Source organism: Malus domestica, chromosome 07, assembly GCF_042453785.1.
Source record: "Malus domestica chromosome 07, GDT2T_hap1".
Lineage (NCBI taxonomy): Eukaryota > Viridiplantae > Streptophyta > Magnoliopsida > Rosales > Rosaceae > Malus > Malus domestica.
Window position 1 is genome coordinate 17,779,682 of NC_091667.1, and position 20,646 is coordinate 17,800,327.

At 38.1% G+C, this 20,646-nt stretch overlaps 4 protein-coding genes across 7 annotated transcripts; 2 read left to right on the forward strand and 2 right to left on the reverse strand.

Moving 5' to 3' along the window:
• The first annotated feature begins 284 nt into the window (after window positions 1–284).
• On the forward strand, window positions 285–2,250 carry LOC114825782 (BON1-associated protein 2-like). The gene is made up of 3 exons (XM_029104802.2): window positions 285–419; window positions 573–1,074; window positions 1,918–2,250. Exons 1-3 carry the CDS (start codon window positions 392–394, stop codon window positions 2,003–2,005), a joined length of 618 nt encoding a protein of 205 aa, XP_028960635.2. The 5' UTR covers window positions 285–391; the 3' UTR covers window positions 2,006–2,250.
• Window positions 2,251–10,642: 8,392 nt separating this feature from the next.
• On the reverse strand, window positions 10,643–13,976 carry LOC114825860 (E3 ubiquitin-protein ligase At4g11680-like). Of its 4 annotated transcripts, none has more exons than XM_070824719.1 (5): window positions 13,097–13,976; window positions 12,616–12,735; window positions 12,368–12,515; window positions 11,077–11,238; window positions 10,643–10,945 (listed from the first exon to the last, which is right to left on the reverse strand). In XM_070824719.1, exons 1-5 carry the CDS (start codon window positions 13,393–13,395, stop codon window positions 10,769–10,771), a joined length of 906 nt encoding a protein of 301 aa, XP_070680820.1. In that variant the 5' UTR covers window positions 13,396–13,976; the 3' UTR covers window positions 10,643–10,768. The 4 variants fall into 4 exon arrangements, with proteins under 4 accessions (XP_070680820.1, XP_070680819.1, XP_070680821.1 ...); XM_070824718.1 differs by having other exon boundaries at window positions 13,076–13,976; XM_070824720.1 differs by having other exon boundaries at window positions 13,001–13,219.
• A 2,777-nt stretch (window positions 13,977–16,753) lies between these two features.
• Window positions 16,754–17,134, reverse strand: LOC114825861 (uncharacterized mitochondrial protein AtMg00310-like). The gene has a single exon (XM_029104891.1). It carries the CDS (start codon window positions 17,132–17,134, stop codon window positions 16,754–16,756), a length of 381 nt encoding a protein of 126 aa, XP_028960724.1.
• Window positions 17,135–17,514: 380 nt separating this feature from the next.
• LOC114825862 (BON1-associated protein 2-like) lies at window positions 17,515–17,922 on the forward strand. The gene has a single exon (XM_029104892.1). The coding sequence runs from the start codon at window positions 17,515–17,517 to the stop codon at window positions 17,920–17,922; it is 408 nt and encodes a 135-aa protein (XP_028960725.1).
• Window positions 17,923–20,646: the final 2,724 nt, after the last annotated feature.

Sequence of the window (20,646 nt, forward strand, 5' to 3'; positions counted from 1 at the left end):
AGAATATGAACATGGGATTGGATATTTTGACAGTGAATGATTAAGTCCGATTGGAATAGGAAAGCCTTATGAGAAGCTGTGTGCAAAATCCTTGTTTGTGAAGGATTCTATTATAGTATGAAAACTGATAAGGATTGGAGAACATAAGTTGTTTTCTATAAGGATTTTAATAGGGAATCCTTGTTAAGTTATGAGAAGGATATATATATATATATATATATATATATATATATATATATATATATATATATGCTTGTATATATATGTTGTAACCTCTGCTTTCACAGATGTGCACTCGATTAAGTACTAAGCCCTATTCTTAATTGGAGTTTTAAGCAATCTGACAAAGAGGAGAAGGATTGCAACACACAGGGATTGAACAACAGCAACCATGGCATCTTCCAATGGCAGTTCATCAGGTTAGTGGTATTGCAAAGTTCTTTACATATATGTGTGAGTGTTTTTTCATGCTTTCTTGTTTGTGATTTATGCGACTTAATCTTGTTCTTGGTAATATATAGTTTACAAATCTAACACAACACCTTATGCTCACCCTTCATCCACCATGGCAGCCAATTTTCGAACGCTTGAAATCACAGTGATCTCCCTCGAGAACCTACAATTAGATCAAAAACCCATTAAGACAAATGCCTCAGTGACCGTCCGGATCGACACCAACAGCCAGTTTCGCACCACAATTATAGACACCGAAGGCGACGCCTACCCACTATGGAACGAGAAGCTTGTGCTCGAATTGCCAATGCACTCCAAGTCCACCACGGTGGGGGTCCAATGCAAGACCGCGTACGGCGTCAGGATGTTCGGAACGGCAACTGTTTTGGCATCTGATTTTGTTGGTGCTTACGTGCCGGAGAGTTACCTGCATTTTTTGAGCTACAGGCTAAGAGATTACAAGGGGGAGAGGAATGGGGTTATTAATATTTCTGTGAGGATGAGGGTTCCGGAGATGTATGCTTGTGCAAGTTCAACAACGTCTTCTCACTCAAGGATGGGGTTTCCGACAGCTGGGAACCATAGTTTTGGTGGCGGCGTTGCGATCGGAGTTCCAGTTTGGTATGGTGCCTATCAGAAAAATTATTCACATTATTTTGTGCGTAAATATTAGAGGATTTAGACTTTTGATTAAGGAGAATACAAACTCAACGTCTTTTGTGTTCTTGAAGGAAATTTTATGCAACCATTTAATTCATTGTTTTATTTATTTTTGAGAGAAAAATTCATTGTCACAATACTTTACTTTGGTATGATGCTGATTAAAGGAAATTTATAAGAGTAGTGTTAGGGAAACTAAATTTGTAGATTAAATTTGCAAATTAAATTATGTGTTCACAAATAGCAAATTAGCACGTTTATCAATGTTTAAGTAATAATCATCAACTTTTATATCATTTAATTTACAAAATTTTGTCAATAAATTTAATCTCCCTAACATTATTGGATACGATATATATCTGTCATTATAATTCTATATTATCAACTCTTGCATGCAATTGTGTGACGATGATTAAAGGAAATTTTATAGTCATTTTATATTCAAATCTTGCATGCAATTGCTTTAGAGAAAGAATATAATGATACACCCTTCTAAGCTACCAAGTCAGTCAATATGTAGTTTCTTTAGGTTGTGTAGCTTTTTTGGCATTTTTTGTTTTCGATTAATAAAGTTTTCTAGTTCGTTTGTTCGTGGCGTGCTTTGATTTTCAATTTGGCATCAGAGCAGGTTAAATACTTTGCGAATGAATCTACTTTGACTTGGTAAACAAACTATCAATTTGTTTATTTCTTAGTTTCTTCTGATTCTGTTATTAGTCGTCGATATTGGCAAGAAACAAATTATTGGTCCCAAGCAGAGTTAAGAGAACAGAGAAATGAAGGAAAGTGATAATTGTTTTGTAGGTACAAATTCGTCAAGACCGAAGACGGTGGATATTTGCTACTACAAATTGGTGCTTTCATTGAGAGCCTGATTCAAACACTCGAATAAGACTCTTGCATTTGGTTCTTGGAATTTTCTGTTATGTTGAGAGCCTCATACAAATTTGTCAAAATTGAAGTAGCCGCTCAACCTGCCACGAATCGAATGTTCGGGCAGTATAACTCTCAGCTTGGCACTCATGAAGTATAAGAGCAAACCAGCTCAAGTTTAACTGGCAGCCCACGCCAAGCGCAGTGAGCACCTCGTTCACTAACGAACCACGTGCACCGCAATTGCGACACAGACGAGCAAGACAAGGGGTAAAGCATCATAGACTAGTAGGTCAATGATAAGCTCATATTTATATATATTTTACATCAAATTCACTTGTCTTTTCTTAGTTAGTTCCTTATATTTTTTAGTTATTTACTTTTTTTTGTGTTTTGTAGGATTTGTCAAGCAAATAAAAGAAAAATAGCACAAGTGGGATTTTAAGTGACAAATTCATCAAAACTGCCTGTGCAGATCAGCTGACTTTGGAAGCAAGTTTCGAACAGCTAAGAATGAATTAGAGAATGAGCCTTATATGTTTGGAAATCTACGGATGTCTATTTTCTAGAGCATTTCGCGGATTGCTAATATCATTTTTCTAGAAGAAGTTATGGTTGTTTTAACACTGAAAGGTTACCAAGAGGCTGAGCAGTTTGTAACTGCAATGGAAGCAATAAACCCAATAAATCTAGCAGCCAAAACTGATGCCGCCAAGAACAAGTCAGCTGACACCTCTTCAAATATCAGAGGAAATGGAATTAAAAATGAGGATTAAGAGGGAGTAATTGGCATAAAGGCTACCTAAAGTGTTACAATTGTTTTACCACATTTCCTCTCACTTATTGTCATCACTAAATGGCTATTAGTGGGTGAGTTAAGGAGAAGAAAATGATGCAGCAAGAATTGGTTTAAAAGCAGCATTGGGGAAGGAAGGAGGGGAGGAGAAGGCCTCGGTCGATTTCTTTCGGTTCTATCTTCTCAAACTCATGTCTATCTTTTGTTTTAACTTAAGGATTGTGTTTAACTAAACTTTTTAGTAGTTAGGGGCTGTTTTGAAGCCCCGAATATGATTACAAGTTTGTTATGACATTTTGTTTGAATTACTTTTATGAATGGATGAAAATTGATTCACTACTTGTCTCATTGATGAATTCTTTATTTGTTTTCTATGGATGCATACATAGTAAGCATATCTAGGATTCTAATGCTATGAATATGTATTCTCACTTAACCTTAATGTATTCTTTTTTCCTATGCTTAAGAGCACTTTTCCCACTAGGTTTTTGCTACCTGACTAGGTTTTGACGAGGCACCCATCCTAAGCAGGTCATACCCTTGAATACATTCTACTTACATCATGAAGATTTATAGTTTTGACTTAATACAACTTCTCACTTTTCTTCTTTGACTATGGGTATATGCCCCACCTTGGGTTTTGCCATAGAGAGGTTTTGTGAGTTTTACCATCTATGCATTCTTTCGTTTGTTTTGAGACTAGCATTCGCTACTTTTGCCAACTAGACGAGATTAATTCATCAACTGCTTCTACATTTGCCTGAAGATCTGATGCGCCATCTACTTGAGTATTTGCACACTCAAAAGGGGGAGTGTTGTGATATACATTCTAATACATATTGTGATTGTGTAAATCCTAAGTAAAGATAGATTAGGAATCATTTGCGATCTAGAAAATCTTTCCTAATAGACTTTGTATTACTTGGAGAGCAAGTTTCTATCCTCTTTAGAGCATCTCCAATGGAGTCCCTAAATAGGGAAAACCACCGTATAAAATGAGTATAAAACAAATATAGAGACAAAAATGAATCTCCAATAGATCGGATGGTGAGTCCCTAAAGTATAGGGACTTACCGGATACATAGTGTATGTCCTCCCATATAGGGACAATCTTAAGTAAAAAAATGTGCACCTAATCAAACTATCACTTAAAATCATAAAAACTTTAAATTTAGGGATTCTACCATTGGAGGCAATATTCCTTTGGGAACACAAAAATTTCCTTTAAGCCCTCAAATGAGTACTTAAAAGTAGTGGTGGAAGTCCCTAAATAGGGACTTCAATTGGAGATGCTCTTCTTACTATAAATAAAGGTACAATGACTAGAGAATGATGTGGTAAAAACTAACACACAAATTAAACCCTATAAATTATGCAATCGTAGTATGAGTAAGTAGGGATCGTTCTATTCCGGGGATTAGAAGGGATGCTAATCAACACAAATTAAACTTATAAAACTGAAAACTAAGTTAAACTAACAACAAAATAATGACTAGGGGATTTTGGATGAATTTAGTTAAAACAAAAGTAAAGTGCAGCAAGTAAATTAAGTTGTGAATGAAATATGGATGAAACGATAGCTAAAGGATTCCTCTCCACACATAAACATATGCATACAAATCAATTTTCAGTTATTCTTCCTATAAACCATGAATGACAATGCCCCAAATTAACTGTGAACAACACCAATTAATTCTCAAATTTTCCTAAGTTCATTGAATTAGACTCAGCAACGTAACCAAATTATTCTTCTCAAGTTCCCTAACTATGAAAAGCATGATAAAGATACATCTCAAAGATCATTAAGTTCTGTGAAAATCATAAGCATTGACAAAGCATTCGTAACTATGAAAAGCATGATACTTCTGCCAAGAAGTTACTTAACTCAATCATGACTAGTGACTTTTACTACTTCCAAATATAAGTTCATAATGATTAGGTGAAATTCCCTTATATTCTAGCATCAAATCCCCGCATGCAAACTAAGTGTGCACCCTCAATAAACATACAAGAATAAGTTTTCTATAAAGCAGATAGGTAAATCACATTCATGTTTTATGAAACAATAATTGGATGTAATCAATTTATATAAAACATATGATCATGGCTTCGAATTCACCTCTAGCTAAAAAGAAACTTAGTTACACATGTTCATCATAACTGAAAAGCAATCTAAAATAAACATTGAAACTTAAAACAAAGATAGAAAGAACTCTGAAAATTCCAGCAACTTCAATGGATGAATGGTAGGCGCGGCACACTCTAAAACGTGCAGGAATGTCATATTATATGGAGGGAATGGCTGAATCCAAGGAGGAAAAGGTTTTGGCGTTTTGAATTATTTTAGGACTCTAAGAATCAGGTAGAGAGTGTTGAAATGTGATTAGGATTCCTCCTTACAGTTGGAGATAAGATAAGATAAGGTTGGATAAGATAAGATAAGATAAGATAAAATAAGATAAGATAATGTTCCTCTCCAACTAGGATTCATCTTTCTTGTGTAATTCCTTGCCTTCCAAGCCTCCACTTTAATTTCTCAAAATTTTAGCACATGTCTAACACCATTTAAACACCAAAAACGTCCATCCCATATGTTATCCACGCATGCTATCTAATCCAAGTCCAAAATTGCTCCAAATTGCTCCATTTGGCTATTTATTGTCATCTATACCAACTGGACCTACAATAATACGAAAATAACTTAAATTACCAAAATAAATGAAAATTAACTAAGTAAATACCAAGAAATAAGATAACAAAGTCACATAAATGTGCTCCTATCAGAGAATAACACACAAAATTCCTCAAAGTTATTCTCCTCTCTTTCTCTCTATGCCATGCCCCTCTGTTCTCCCTGAGTTAAATATAAGCCACAACAAAGTAAAGATATATCCATGTTTTCAAGAAGTTTAACTCCACAATAAATTGTAAGAACCAGTTGCATGGAAGTTTCTATATATAAGAAGCGTGAGCAAATTACATGGACGTTTCTCTTTAAAAACTCACAACTCATTTAAAGGTCCAAGAGTCAACTTGGAAAACCACTCCCATATGTTATCCATTCAAAATTTAGCACATATTGAATTTCATCCTCCAATTTGGATTCCACAGAAACCACATGGGTGTTTCTCTCTCCTTTATTACACCCTTCCCTCAACCCTCCTATATAACCTCCTACCCACACTTCTTTCCTCTCAACGGCTCTCACAATTCCTCTAACACAAGCAATTCATCAAACACTTACATGCAGTCTTCATCCACCATGACAGCCAATTCCCGAACGCTCGAAATCAAGGTGATCTCCGCCGAGAACCTGCAATTAGATCGAAAACCCATCAAGAAAAACGCCTCTGTGACCGTCCAGACCCACACTAACAACCAGGTTCTCACCACAGAGATGGACACCGAAGGCGGCGCCTACCCACTGTGGAACGAAAAGCTCGTGCTCGACTTGCCAACGTACTCGAAGTCTATCACGGTGGAGGTCCAATGCAAGACTTCATCCCGCGTCAGGACGATCGGGACGGCGACGATTCCGGCGTCGGATTTTGTTGGCGGGTACGTGCCGGAGGGTTACCTGCATTTTTTGAGTTACAGGCTAAGGAATCACAAGGGGGAGAGGAATGGGATTATTAATATTTCTGTGAGGATGAAAGTTCAGGAGATGTACGCTTATGCAAGTTCAACAATGTGATCTCACTCAACGATGGGGTTTTCGGCGGCGGCGTTGTGACCAGAGTTCCAGTTTGGTATGGTGCATATCGGAAAAATTATTGAAGAACCAAGTCACAATATTTTGTGCGTAAATATTAGAGGGTTTAGACTATGCTATTTTCCCAACTTCTCTAATAATGTACAGAAAACCCATTTCCTTAACTATGGTGGCTCAGTGGTTGGAAATGAATTCCAATACCATATTTCACATGACACATCTTGGGTTCAATTACTGGTGCTGGTGAATCGGACAATGGTGGCCAGGGGCAAATAGGGCATTGGGCATGTACAAAAAGTGCACAGGCCCCCAATTTCTTGTGGCCCCAAAATTTTTTATCCTCCTATATATTACATATAAGTATGAATTTCTATAAAAAAAAAAAAAAATTTAGTACATCGATATAATTTTATACTAAAGAGAGGGAGAGTTTGGCTATAAGCCATACAATGGGCAACCTAATTTGGTATCGAATTCCCTATGTACGAGATTCGAACCTAAAACCTCTCACTTATTAACAGAAATGCAGAAAGAGCATGTATCGCAGAAGAAAAGAGAGAAGGGAATAAGAGAAAGAGAGAAAGTAATTGATTACATTGATACTGAATTAATCTTTACAACTATGAGAATACAGTTTATATAGCCATCATGACTAGCTTGCAGCCTAAGCTATTTAACTAACTAATTCGATAACAACTCTAACAACCTTTCAACACGTGTATATTGCCAACATCCCCCCTCAATCTCAACTGGGACTTCCCAGTTTGAGATTGAAGCAGACCAATCAATGGAGCCAAGTAAAAGTAACCCAATTTCCCATGTTTAGGTATGCTAATCTTCCAAAAGCTGAAAGCAGTATTCAAAGTACTTTTGTCAGACATCAGCAACTTCTCTGCTTCAAATGAGTATCTTCCCTGCTTCAAATGTTATCAACCTTGAATTACTAATCAATATTTCAACAAGAACTACACTCTGGCAATCGGCCTTAATGGAGGTGCACACAATAACAACAAAACAAGACTTTTCAAGAACTTTACTCCGGCTATCGGCCTTTAAGGAGTAACACACAAAATCTGAAACAGAACTTTTCACTCCGACTATCGGCCTTGTGGAGGAAACAAACAACTTACACAGAGATAATGGCTTTGGCCTTATATCCCAAATCCAACTACTCAAGCAATCTTCAAAAATTACAACAATTCCAAGAATACACATTATGGGCTATCGGCCTTGTTCGTGTGAAAAACTCAACAAATACTCAAACAAAAAGCAACGGCTATCGGCCTTTATGCTTTGACAGAAATACTTCACCAATCATCCAATCAAGAAACCAACTTTCAGACAACTTTATACTCCGGCAATCGGCCTTAAGGGAGTACAACATACAATCACAGAGAAATGGCTACTAGCCTCAAAAATTGTCACACACTCCAACCACAACGAAGAAATTGAGAATACGGCTACCGGCCTTGAAAAAGTAAGTACACGGCTATCGGCCTTGATACTTACAAGATGCATAGAAAAATCTTCACTAAGACATTAACACAAACAGTTGATATGCTAAATTGAGGAGTACTTGAAACAGCACCTGATGACTCGAATCTCAATCTTCCAGAAGCCAGAAGCTCATCAATCCACCAGAATTTGAAACATTGCTTGAAAACATACATGGTTTAAAGGCAAGCAATTCTGTTCAGATTCTAGTATATGATTTCAAGACTAGCTCCTTCATAGCGCACAGGACGGTAGAGGTCCCTAGCTCCTGTATCGTGATCATTGAGGGCATATATGCTTTAAGTGAGAAATTGCGACCTTTGCTAGATCTTCGTGTATCTATAACTGGTGGAGATGAAGAAACTCCGATCATAGCTCCCCAAGAAATCTCCAGTTCTTTTAATCTTCAGAGGAAGAAATGGCACCGAGGAATAAAACCCCATTCGGCAATCGACCTTCACTCTGTTGAAATACCATCATTCGAGCACCAAGAACCTTCACCAAGAACAGAAAATCACCCAAATCGAGCAGAGCAACGACAAATCATGCAGCGGAAAAGCAACAAATCACCATGGACCGACCTCCGGCGATGATACCATATTAACAGAAATGCAGAAAGAGCATGTATCGAATAAGAAAAGAGAGAAAGGAATGAGAGAAAGAGAGAAAGTAATTGATTACATTGATACTGAATTAATCTTTAAAACTATGAGAATACAGTTTATATAGCCATCATGGCTTGCAGCCTAAGCTATTTAACTAACTAATTCGATAACAACTCTAACAACATTTCGGCACGTGGATATTGCCAACATCACTCCCAAGTGAAGAGGAATACCACTAGACCGTAGTACTGAATGGCTTCTACAAAAAAGTTTTAAACTAAGACGAAAAATCATCATCGTATGATTTTATCTATATTACAATTGATTAAGTAGAGGTTATACTTTTGTTTTTTTTGTACAAACGATATTTTCTACACTAAGGGGAATGGATGGGCTTAGCCTCACAATGGGTTAACAATAATATGGTTCAAATTCTCCTTTGGCAAGAATCGAACCTAAGACCTCTCACTTGCAAGTGAAAAGAAATGCCACTAAATCGTAGTACTAAGTGGCAATAGAGCTTATACTTAATATGTTAATTTTATAGTTTTCTATAGCAATAAAAACTTATGTATTACTTTCTTCCGCTTTCCTATTAAACAATAAAAATTTAACTAGTGCATTATTTTCTTCTACAAATACAAACATTTTTTCATATCTCTCTTTCAGTTGTGCTCCATTTTTTTCACAGATGAACCCTAAATCATGATTTTATGTTGACGATTATTCAATTAGTAAAAGTGAGATGCGGATTTCAATTAATTTTGATTATTGATTGTTGAGCTTTATGAATATATCGTCCAAATTTTTATTTATTTTTAAATAAGAGGGCCTTTTTATTAAATTTGCACAACGCCCCTAAAATGTCAGAGATGGCCCTGGTCAAGGGAGACTGAAATACCTTTATTAGTTTTTCTCACCCCGAAAGGTTAGATTGTTGTAGCGAAACCACCAGCTGGTCCCATATTTAAAAAAAAAAAGGAAAAATGAAAAATCACTTCCTCTGATTTTTGGCTTAAACAACTTATGTACAATATGCCCGCAGCAGGCAGCAGTACTGGGTCAAATTCACTGTGATATTTAGCAAGGGTCGAATAACGCACACCACCCTTGACTTGATTAACCAGTAGTTGGGAGAAACACGTGACTGAAAAACCTAATACAATCTACCACTTTCAAGCGACATTCTCTCACTTGTCGTTTATTTAATAGTTACCTTATCAAAATTTTGAGGACCCAATAAAAGTGTTGATCTCTGTATTAAAAATTCATGAGTAATTGTTCTTTTCAGTAATACCATTAAAACTTACATTCAAAATATAGAAAGCATGAGGAGGAAGACTTCAATTCAGCCCACTGAACTTGACTTCTTTTCTTTCTTTTCTGGTTTATAGAGTTTAAATGGAAAATAAGAATGAAAATTTTAACAGAATTACCCAAAAGAACAATTGCATTGCAATATTGTGACAAGTTCAAAGAACAATACTCATAGATTTTTAATTAATGAACCAAAGCTCTTATTCCACTATAACTTTAGGAATAATCCAATCTGCTTTTAAAAATGAAAATGTCGAGTTTACCCTAAATATTATTTATTAATGCCTAATCCTTCATGAAAAATAGGGGAAATTATAGCAATAGTCTCTTAACTTTAACCTATTGCAGCAGTCCGTCAACTAAAAATTCATGACCATTATTAGTCCCTTAACTCATCAAAACGTGCATCTATAGTCATTTTCATAAACTCCGTGAAAACTTCCATCAAAATAAATCACTTGCCATCCACATGAGGCTAAATTCAAGACAAATATGAAAAATCAAATGAAAAAAAATTGTAACAATGATACCTCAACTTTAACCCAATTGTAGCAATGATCATTCCAACATGAGTCATTTTGACAAAGTTAACGAAAATGACCATAATTGCTTGTTTTGATGAGTTAAGGGACCAATGATCATGAATTTTAGTTGATGAACCATTGCTCTAATTGGATTAAAGTTCATGGACCATTGCTACAATTTTCTACAAAATAATCCCCAACTCATTAATTAAGCATGGTAACCATCTATTATATTTTCTTATTTAGCATTACAAGTAGTTAGTTTACACTAACTTTACATAAAATATCGATTTTGGTTTCCATAATATCGACATATATTTGATCCCGTTACCGTTCACAGTTGTCCGATTTCATGTCGGTCACGGGGCTTTAAAATGTTGAACTTGCACATAGGGCAGGTAGCATTGATATGTAACCATTTGTCTATGCAAGTGCAGTGAAAATGATGCTGGCAAGGATGTTGGCTTAGCTCTGCTCCATTCTTGTACACAGAAAGGCAGACGCAGCATTCCTGCAATTTACCAAAAACATTCATGTCAACACGGCCGCGGCAGTCTAGTCATATACTTTTTAATGATCACTTGCGTGCATATTAGACATAACCAAATACAACTGTAAGTATAAAGGCACAAGAGAACTTACAGCATCAGCCTGGGAAATAGGATGATCGGTTGGTGCATTGGTGTCACATTCGGTCATGAATCCTTCAGAAGCTTGGACCTCACCATTGACTTTCTCCGAGTTACTTACCCTTCTGAATTTGAACTTTGGCAATCTATCAATCTCTTCATATGTTGCCCCGTCCTGTTTCATGCACAAATCGTATGAAGACAAGTCATATCAGCGTATATGATAGAAGTGTAATCAAGAATCCATAACTTCTTTCATTTTTTTGGCCCTTCATTAATATAGAGCTTACTACCTCATGCACAATTAATAGGTTCTACAGAAAAAGGAAATGATTGATTCTTCAATCCAGAACGTCACATGGTATTTGGATGGCCCGTATAAAACTCAAACTTCGGCATAAAATAGGAACCATGAGATCTAATGTTTCAACATCAAAAAGGGAGTTCACATCTGGTTCACGATGAAAATCAAGGAGAACTGAATTCACCAACAGTTAAGCATTCATTATAAATATCAAATGGGATTAAATGAGTCAGCAGCCTTCACATGTATCAGAGCATCTCCAAGGGGGAGATGTAATTTGGGATGTAATTACATCTCAAATCTTCGGAGAATCTCACTCCAGTTAGTTGGATGCAGTTATGAAATGTAAATTTAGGAATTTAATCTCAACGGTTTAGTGTTGAAGCAAGAAAGTAATTACTGCACTTCATCTTCCCACTTTCTTCACGTGGTTCACTCATTCTCGCACTTGTTTTGGGCCCGCCAAAGCACGAAGCAAAACAGATACAAATTTGTGGCTATACATACGCTTGTCGGCTAGTTGTTGGTTTTACAACCCAAATACAACTTCCACTGGAACATGAGATCTAAATGTGCCTATACATCTCCATTTAGTACTGGAGATGCTCCCTCACTTTGTCAAATAATACAAGAAACCACAAACATACAGAACACAACGACTGGTAAAGCTATTAGCCTATTAGCCAATCGCCCCATAGTCATGTATCATCGGTTTCCATTCACTTGCTTCCATATTTGTGCATTATGCGCATGACACGTGCATCGAGGAGATCTATTAACTTGCCTATTATTACTGAATATGCTATGCTATGTCATTTTGTTTTTTTTTCTATACGTAGAGCTATATCATATATATCACGTAAACCATGTATTTTAAGCTTAGATGAGAGCTAATTTTTTTAATTTATCTCATGTCACATGATCAGAGGAAAGATTATATGAAGCTACCACTATCTAGACAATAAACTAAAGCTTGCATACAATCCTTATGGAGGTATACCTGATCTGTCACCGCATATAAGATTGCTCTTATGCATGCCCGAAAGCAGCAGACTGCAATTCCAACGAGACAAGAAGCAGAAACGCATACAATGATGAAGGCAACATCAAAGACCAGAAATGAAACACAGAGCCAGCAAAAAAAAGAGCTGCTTGTAAATAGTTAAAACACGTGCAATCACGCACGCACACATTCAAGACAATGACTCAAAAGAAACCACTTCAGAGTAAAAATAGTTCAATCCTAACCAGTAAAGGCGAGGTGAACTAGATAGCAAAGTCTGGCCACCATTAAGTACCCAGTAGAAGCCAATGACCCACCAAATAAATGAAAACATGCTATTGGCAGACTCCAGATTCTTGGTGATACTGTTGCACAAAAAATGGAGATAGTTAAATATACTTCATGGCATACGGCCACACAAGATTAGCTTTATGCGGAGAATATCACATTCACAACAAATGCCAACCATTACTCACAAAAAAAAAATGAAAGGGGACTGAATTCAGATATGAGATAAAGGACATCATAGAACGCACACACTGCTCAATTGTACATATCTATATAAAATGAAAATAATTGTAATAAGAAAGAACAGCTAAGGGCTTGCCGAATGTGGAACTATATACGAACAGCATAACAACTCCACAATTCTTGGTTTACCAGAACGCTAACTCCTGAGCAATTGTTGACCAGAACGCTGCTTACCAGGGTGTTGGAGAATTATACCTTGCCGATGATGGCGTCGTCATGAGGCGTACAGATGTCTTCCAAATCACCATATTATACATCAGGAAGTTGGAATCGATTGCCAGTGGTTTATTGATGGCAGCCACCATTCTTGGTTTCTTGTAAGCGAACCTTCTTTCTTTTCGGGTGTTTCCCAGATATTCCTGCTCGCCGTGTGTACAGCTTACCTCAATGGATGCTTCTGCCCCCGAACATTGAAAAAGGGGGAGACCCCGTAGCCTTCGGAATTTTATGGGATGCCCCTTGGGGACAGGGCGTTGAGATGATTCTTCTGACATTAAATCGATTACCTCCGTCTTCTGGGCAGCTAATTCTTTGAAGCAAGTAACAGTTTCCTTGACATTTTTGACATGTGCCTTTACGTCGGCGAGTCTAGCAGGTTCTCTAGCCAGAGGGCTTTGTCAGACGCCTTCTAGAGACAAACAAATTTCCATGACGTCTTTCCACATCTCATCAAAGGCGGCGACGCCATCGTACCGCTCATGGGTATTGCTCTGAGAGGCAGCGAAGCCGATATGATTGACTGAGTTTTCTGACATGTCAATCGGCAAAGTGATCTGACCGAGAGGAATATGAGTTCACTCTCAATGAACGCATCAATTGTTGGAATTGAATTTGCGCACCTCCGTGAGTGGTGGTAAAGTCAAGCTTAAGACCAAGGGATGCACCGGCGAAAGGCTCTACGGAGGTCAAGTTAGTGAATGATTTTAAACTCAAGCAGTGGGCAAGAGAATTCAAGTGTTTAGGTTACGTGACCATAGATGAACCCTAGATGGGTGTATTTATACCGTAGGGAGAAAGATCTTTTTACGATAGAATCCTCACTCTAAGCTAGAAGAATCCTAAAGGATATCTAGATGTAGATATTACACCCCCTTACGAGTTGTGATTATTTGTGGCGCACAAGGATGGTTAGTGTCTATTCTGCATGACTCTGGAACGTTATAGCTAAGGAGCGTCAATTCCTACATTGTAAAAAGTCCAAGACTTATAGGATCTGATTGTGTCCATATCCAAATTAGATCGCATGTCTTGCAAACCAAGCATGGTCATTTAGCGGAGTCGCTAGGACTCTACCTAGTGTCCCAGAGTAGAGTGATGGTGGCACCACTACTCTATTTGATACAGCTCTGCTCGAAGCTGGTGAATCCATGACTGGACTTCTGAAATGATTGTATGCAGATCAGACTTACTCCGGCCCCAAAAAATCATAGTTCCACACACGTGATAAGTCAAGTGGTGAAGAGAGATGTGTGAATGTGTGTATCTATCATATGGACGCTACAACGTCACTGTATTCATACTATACATATGTTATATTTATGTAGAAGAACTTATCCACACGAGGATAAGAAAGATAGAATAATAATTACATGTATTGCGACAACACTTTCATGTGTAACAACCGTACCAAAAAATTTCTCCACGTGATTATTGAAAAATAAGAAGTAGAGATAATCCATATTTTTAGAAAGTTTTAACTCCACAATAAATTATAGGAAAATTGACAAAAATGACCCATTTTCTTAATCCTAGGATCAAAATCAGATTTTACGGAAATGCACAGAGTATGCACACGGCATGCTCAACAATATGATAGAAATAAGATTTTTCCTACACCTTAAAATAACCTAGTTACCCTCGTATATAAATAGATTGTTTCCTCTAACCCAATCACCGTTTGCACATTTCTCCGAAAATCTCTCTTCCCAAAACCCACACCTCTGCACAAACCCTAGTCACCTCTCTCTCTTGAAATGGGATCCATTCATAATCCATTGCCTCTGCTATTTTCTGGAAAATCCCTTCACTCATGAGCTCTTCTTATCCCTTCAATTTGGTAATCATACTATGGATGGGCATTATGCCCCTCCCTCCCCTCACTCCTCTTATCCCTTCATGGTGTGCACGACTTGTGCATGGTTACATGACTTATGCGTGACTGATTTGTCTTATCTTAATCCAAAGATTCAGAAAATTGCTCATTTTTGTCTATTTCCTTAAATTGTAAGAACTAATTGCTTGAAAGTTTCTCTCACTATGAATCCTATTACATGGAAGTTTCTCTAAGAAAAGTGAAACTCAATTAAAGGCCCAAGAGTCAACTTGGAAACCCCTGACTAGGAAAGTAAATTACACTTCTCCCACGCATTTTCCCATCCATTCCAAATTCGGCACGTATTGTATTTCATCATCCAATTTGGATTCCACAGAAACCAGGTGGGTGTTTTTTTTTTTTTTTTGGTTGGTTGAAAGAACGGTTCATAAAACCAGCAAGGCACAAGGCCAAACAACAAGCAGAGGGTTGTCCAACACACCCAAATAACAGAAGCATAGATAAACAAGACACAAATAGACGCCACCACACAGGTCACCAACATCATCCTAATTACCCGAGACAAAAAAAAACTTCCCCCTACAAAGGAAGACATGGAAGATCGTCTTTGTTCAAAATACCCACAAGCAAAGATGGAGGTGTCACAACCCAGCCTAAGCCGCACATCTCCGAAGAAATATTCCTCATAACAAAATCCGCCGACATATTTGCTGTTCATGGAGTCCACGACCAGGAGCATGATTGAAAGCTCTTCCCAACCTCCAAAGCATGGGAAAGGATTAAGAGCAGGTCCCAATCACAACTCAGAGAATGGGAATTAAGGTACTGAATAATAGCCTATGCATCTTATTCAAGTACCACATCCTGCATATGTAAATTTTTCGCCAGTAAGCAACCTTCCAGAATAGTTAGAGCCTCCACCATCGCAGCCGAAAAAGCATGCACCCTCACACATTTCACCACTTTGTAGCCCGAGACCCAGTCTCTGGCAACAACCGCGATATAACCACATAAAAAGTCTCACTTCCAACAAGCATTAACATTAAGCTTAATCCAATTGATAGGGGGAGGAGACCATAGAGATGGTCGATGCATACCTTTAGAATGACTGGTACTGTCAAAGGCCAACAAGCTCCGAGGGGTGGAAGCCTCTTGAAAGGAAACTAGGGCAGTGGCAATAGCCAGCAAAGTTATGAAAGAATAATGATTGAGCTCATTAAAAATAGCATCGCAATATGCCCTCCAAATGAACCAACACGAAAAGACTACGTGCGACAAAATATGATCTAAATTCTCCTTACATTCCAAATATTGATTGACAACCAAGCACAACCACTCAGCCAAAGTTGTGCAAGAGCTTCGATTAGAGGACCCCCAGACCACACCCTGAAAGCCCATGGGCACAAAAGGAGCACATGCTTCATGGTTTCTTCACTTTCAGCACAAATGGGACAAAGGGGGGACAAGTCACACCAATGACAGAAAAGATTAAACTCGGTGGCGCAAGCATTACGGAAAGCCTTCCATACGAAGTTCGTCATTTTTGGGGGGCTTTACAACTCCAAGTCCAAGCCCACACCCGAGAATCAATACTGTGGGAAGAAGAATGGCGATCATGATTCATAAGGGGTAGGCAGTTATGACACCACTTATAACCAGACTTACAAAATAAGAACCATTCATTTCAAAAAGCCAGACAAGTTTATCCGGTTTCATAAGTGGCCCCATGTTAATTTGAGAGATAGCCTCACGCTCAGATTCTGGGACAAAATTCGATAGCAGATCTAAATTCCACTCCCTCAAGACCGGATCAATAAACTCTGCAACCTTACATTCATGTTAACATCCGCGAGCATGGGAGGGGTGGGTTGCCCTGCTGGTATGTCTGAGACCCAATTGTCCATCCAAAATCTAACCTCTTGTCCTCCCATAATCTGCCATCTGGCACCATTTAAGATGAGATCCCTTCCTTCTAAAAGACTCACCCACGCCCAAAAGGCCCTACCACCTTTTTTAGCATCCAGGAAAGAAACATTTGGAAAATACCTCACCTTTAAAACCCACGCCCATAGAGAATCAGGATCATGAATCAAACGCCAACATTGTTTGGCTAGCAAGGCAAGGTTAAAGTCTTTAAGATTACGGAACCCCATACCTCCCTCCCTCTTCGGCAACCCCATGTCCTTCCAATTGATCCAGTGTCACCCATGATCCTTATCAGCCCCCGCCCACCAAAACCTCACCACTGCCGCATCAATATCCTTGCACAAACCATCCGGGAGTCGAATAACACACATTGGGTACATAGGAATTGTCTCTCTCATTTCTCACACCCTTCCCTCAACATTCTTATATAACCTCCTACCCGCACCTCTTTCATCCCTAACACAAGCAGTTCATCAAACACGCGTACTTTTCATCCAACATGGCAACCAATTCCTAGACGCTCGAAATCAAGGTGATCTCCGCCAAGAACCTACAATTAGATCGAAAACCCATCAAGAAAAAAGCCTCCGTGACAGTTCGGGCCGACACCAACAGCCAGTTTCGCACCACGGACATGGACACTAAAGGCGGCGCCTACCCACGGTGGAATGAAAAGCTCGTGCTCGACTTGCCAAAGCACTCGAAGTCCATCACAGTGGAGGTCCAATGCAAGACTTTGTCCAGCATCAGGACGATCGGGACGGCGATCATTCCGGCGACAGATTTTGTTGGCGGGTACGTGCCGGAGGGTTACCTGCATTTGTTGAGTTACAGGCTGAGAGATCACAATGGGGAGAGGAATGGGATTATTAATATTTCTGTGAGTATGAAGGCTCAAAAGATGTACGTTTATGCAAGTTCAACGGGGTCTCACTCAACCAAGGGCGGATCTATTAAAGGACCAGGGTGGTCCCAGGACCACCCAAAAGCTTGGATAAATGATTATGAGGATCTTCAAGGACCACCCAAATTTGGGCAGTAGTGGAGAAGAACAGCAGCCATGGCTGCTGCATGTTGTGCAAAATAGAAGGAGAAGAATAAAGCTAATTTTTTTTTTTTTAAATAACTTGGCCGAAACGACGTTTTTTTGAGCCAAGTTATTAAAAAAATTTAAAAACTCCTCACCTTCACGTGATAGAGCCTGACTAGTCACCATCTTTTATTCTTTATAGAATAGTCAGACTCACCAATCACCATCTTTTCTAGAATAGTGGTTTCAGTCAACTTTAATTTACCAATAATACCAAATTATTTGTAAGTTTTCAAACGTAAGGAGGAATCCTCACTCATGCAACCACGGTACCCAGGTAACCTCAACTTTTTTATTTGCTTTGTTTTCAATATCTTGGTATTCAAATCGTGATTTTGTCGATGATTTTATTCAGACGCAGACCATTTCACAGAATGAACATTCGTGCCCTCCATAGCAATTTCTGCTCTCTGCTCCCCGTTCAACTTCCGTCTTTGCTCCCACATTTCTTTAAGTTTTCTAATTTGGTGTTAGTTCTTACTTATTTTTAGTGTTAGTTGATACAAAATTATTGTTAGGATTAGGTTTTTTTTTTCTTTAAAGAACACTAATTAAAACAAAGGGGCCGAACAATGAATCTTGCAAATGATATTTTCATATTTATTTTAGTGTTAGTTCATACATATTTAGTGTTCATTCGCTAGGATTTTCTGATGTTACTTGGATTGTGTTATAGGTTTTTTTTTTTTTTTTTTGTTGAAGATTGTGTTACAAACTTACAGTCAGGGGTTTTTAGTTCATACATATTTGTTTACATTGAGAAAGATATCTTAGTTGTTTACGTTGAGAAAGATGTTTTTTTTTCTTGTATTGACAATGAAACTATCATGACACGTTTTCAAAGTATAATATTCGTTGTGGACAAATTTAGTATTTCTAGCTTGTTTAGCACAAAGATTATGAATGAAAATTGTAGTTTGCCATTTATTTGTTCAATGATGTTTTCGTCTTTTTTTTTTTTTTTTTGAGCTTTTATATTGGGACCACCCTAAGTTAAAATCCTGGATCATCCACTGCACTCGACAATGGAGTTTCCGGCTGCTGGGAACAAAAGTTTTGGTAGCAGCGTTGTGACCGGAGTTCCGATTTGGTATGGTGTCTATCAGAAAAATTATTGAAGACCCAAGTCACACTATTTTGTGCATAAATATTAGAAGGTTTAGGCTTTTGGTTAAGGAGAATGCAAACTCAACGTGTTTTGTGTTCTTGTAGGAAATTTGATGCAACCATTCAATTCATTGTTACAATACATGATTGTTTTTATTTTGATTAAAAGAAAATTTCTCAATATATTATTGTGATTGTAATTCTATATTATCCATTCTTGGATGCTTGATCTGGTAAACGAAAACGAGGAATTAGATTGATCTCATATACCGGTTCTTTCTCTCTTATTATATAATACTAAACCAATTTACGCAGAAGAAGATACGGAAACGTTAATGTGATATTTGAAACAGATGACAGCGGCAGCGGTCGAGTAACGCACACCACTCGACCACCTTTGACTTGATTAATTAGTGATTGGGAGAAACATGTTACTGAAAAACCTAACACTAAGCCAATCTACCACTTTCTAGTTTATTCTACCACAACCTAACAAAATTACCCAAATGAACCATTGCGTTGCATTGCCTTGTGACAAATTCAAAAATCAATACTCATAAATTTTTAATTAATGAACCAAAGCTCTAAGGGGGTGTTTGTTTGCCTTCCTTAGCTCTCACTGGACTGAATTGGATAAAAGATTAGTGTAATCCATATTTGTTCACTTGAGGGAGTAATTTAGTGGTACTAAGGAGGACTGGCCTCGACTAACAATGTTGCTAGCATGTCCTAGCATGCGCCCCCCCCCCCCCCAAACAAAAAAAAACCCAAACTATGGGACTAGCTAAGACGCCTCTCTTTGTTCTCGCATCCTCTCCACTGCTCTCATTCTCTCACTGTTGCCCATGTCCTCTCCCTCACTCCTCACCCCGAACCCAAAATCACGTCCTCTCCCTCTCTCCTCTTCCTACTCAATGTCGACGCCAATCTGTGTGACCCAGACTTGAGGAGAGATTCTTGACTGGTCGGTCCTGGTTCGCGACCCAGACTCAAATCGGGACCAGAATCAGAGTGTCGTCGTAGGGTATACAAGGAATCCAACTGCGAGTTCGATTTCGATCTTGATTGAATTTTTTATTGTCTGTGTTTTGGGAGCTTTCTCGAATCAAATGGAGGAGAAAGCTACGGTTGGAAGTTGAGGAATTTGGACAGAGAGCTTTATCAATTGAAATGAAGGAGAAAGCTCTGGTTGGAAGCTATGAAATTTGGACTCAAAAAAGGGAGAGGAAAGAGAGAGGTTTCCAAGGAGTGTTCTAGGACAGGAAAAAGTAGAAAAATGAAAGGAAAAAAAAAGAATTAATTTTTATTCTTTTTATTATCTTGCTTCTTAGTCCGATACTCTACCAAACACTCTATTAAGTTAATCCAATTTAATCTATTCTAAGTCAGTCCAATTTAGTCCCTCAAACTAATAGAGTCCAAAATAGTATAGTATAACAAACGCACCTTAATTTCACTAAAACTTATGGACCAGTTCAATTTGGTTTTAAAAATGAAAATGTCTAGTTTACCCTAAATCTTCTTTCTGAATGCCGAATACTTCATGAAATATAATCCCCCACACATTAA

Bases quoted from the DNA above. Each gene is read 5' to 3' on its own strand.
- LOC114825782 (XM_029104802.2), top strand. From the start codon at position 392: ATGGCATCTTCCAATGGCAGTTCATCAG. The intron at 420-572 runs GTTAGTGGTATT...CCACCATGGCAG, and splicing joins TTCCAATGGCAGTTCATCAG to CCAATTTTCGAACGCTTGAA. The intron at 1,075-1,917 runs GTATGGTGCCTA...ATTGTTTTGTAG, and splicing joins GCGATCGGAGTTCCAGTTTG to GTACAAATTCGTCAAGACCG.
- LOC114825860 (XM_070824718.1), bottom strand. From the start codon at position 13,395: ATGTCAGAAGAATCATCTCAACGCCCTGTCCCCAAGGGGCATCCCATA. The intron at 12,516-12,615 runs GTTAGGATTGAA...ATTTACAAGCAG, and splicing joins AGTTCACCTCGCCTTTACTG to CTCTTTTTTTTGCTGGCTCT. The intron at 10,946-11,076 runs GTAAGTTCTCTT...GGTAAATTGCAG, and splicing joins CTATTTCCCAGGCTGATGCT to GAATGCTGCGTCTGCCTTTC.
- LOC114825861 (XM_029104891.1), bottom strand. From the start codon at position 17,134: ATGGGGTTGCCGAAGAGGGAGGGAGGTATGGGGTTCCGTAATCTTAAA.
- LOC114825862 (XM_029104892.1), top strand. From the start codon at position 17,515: ATGGACACTAAAGGCGGCGCCTACCCACGGTGGAATGAAAAGCTCGTG.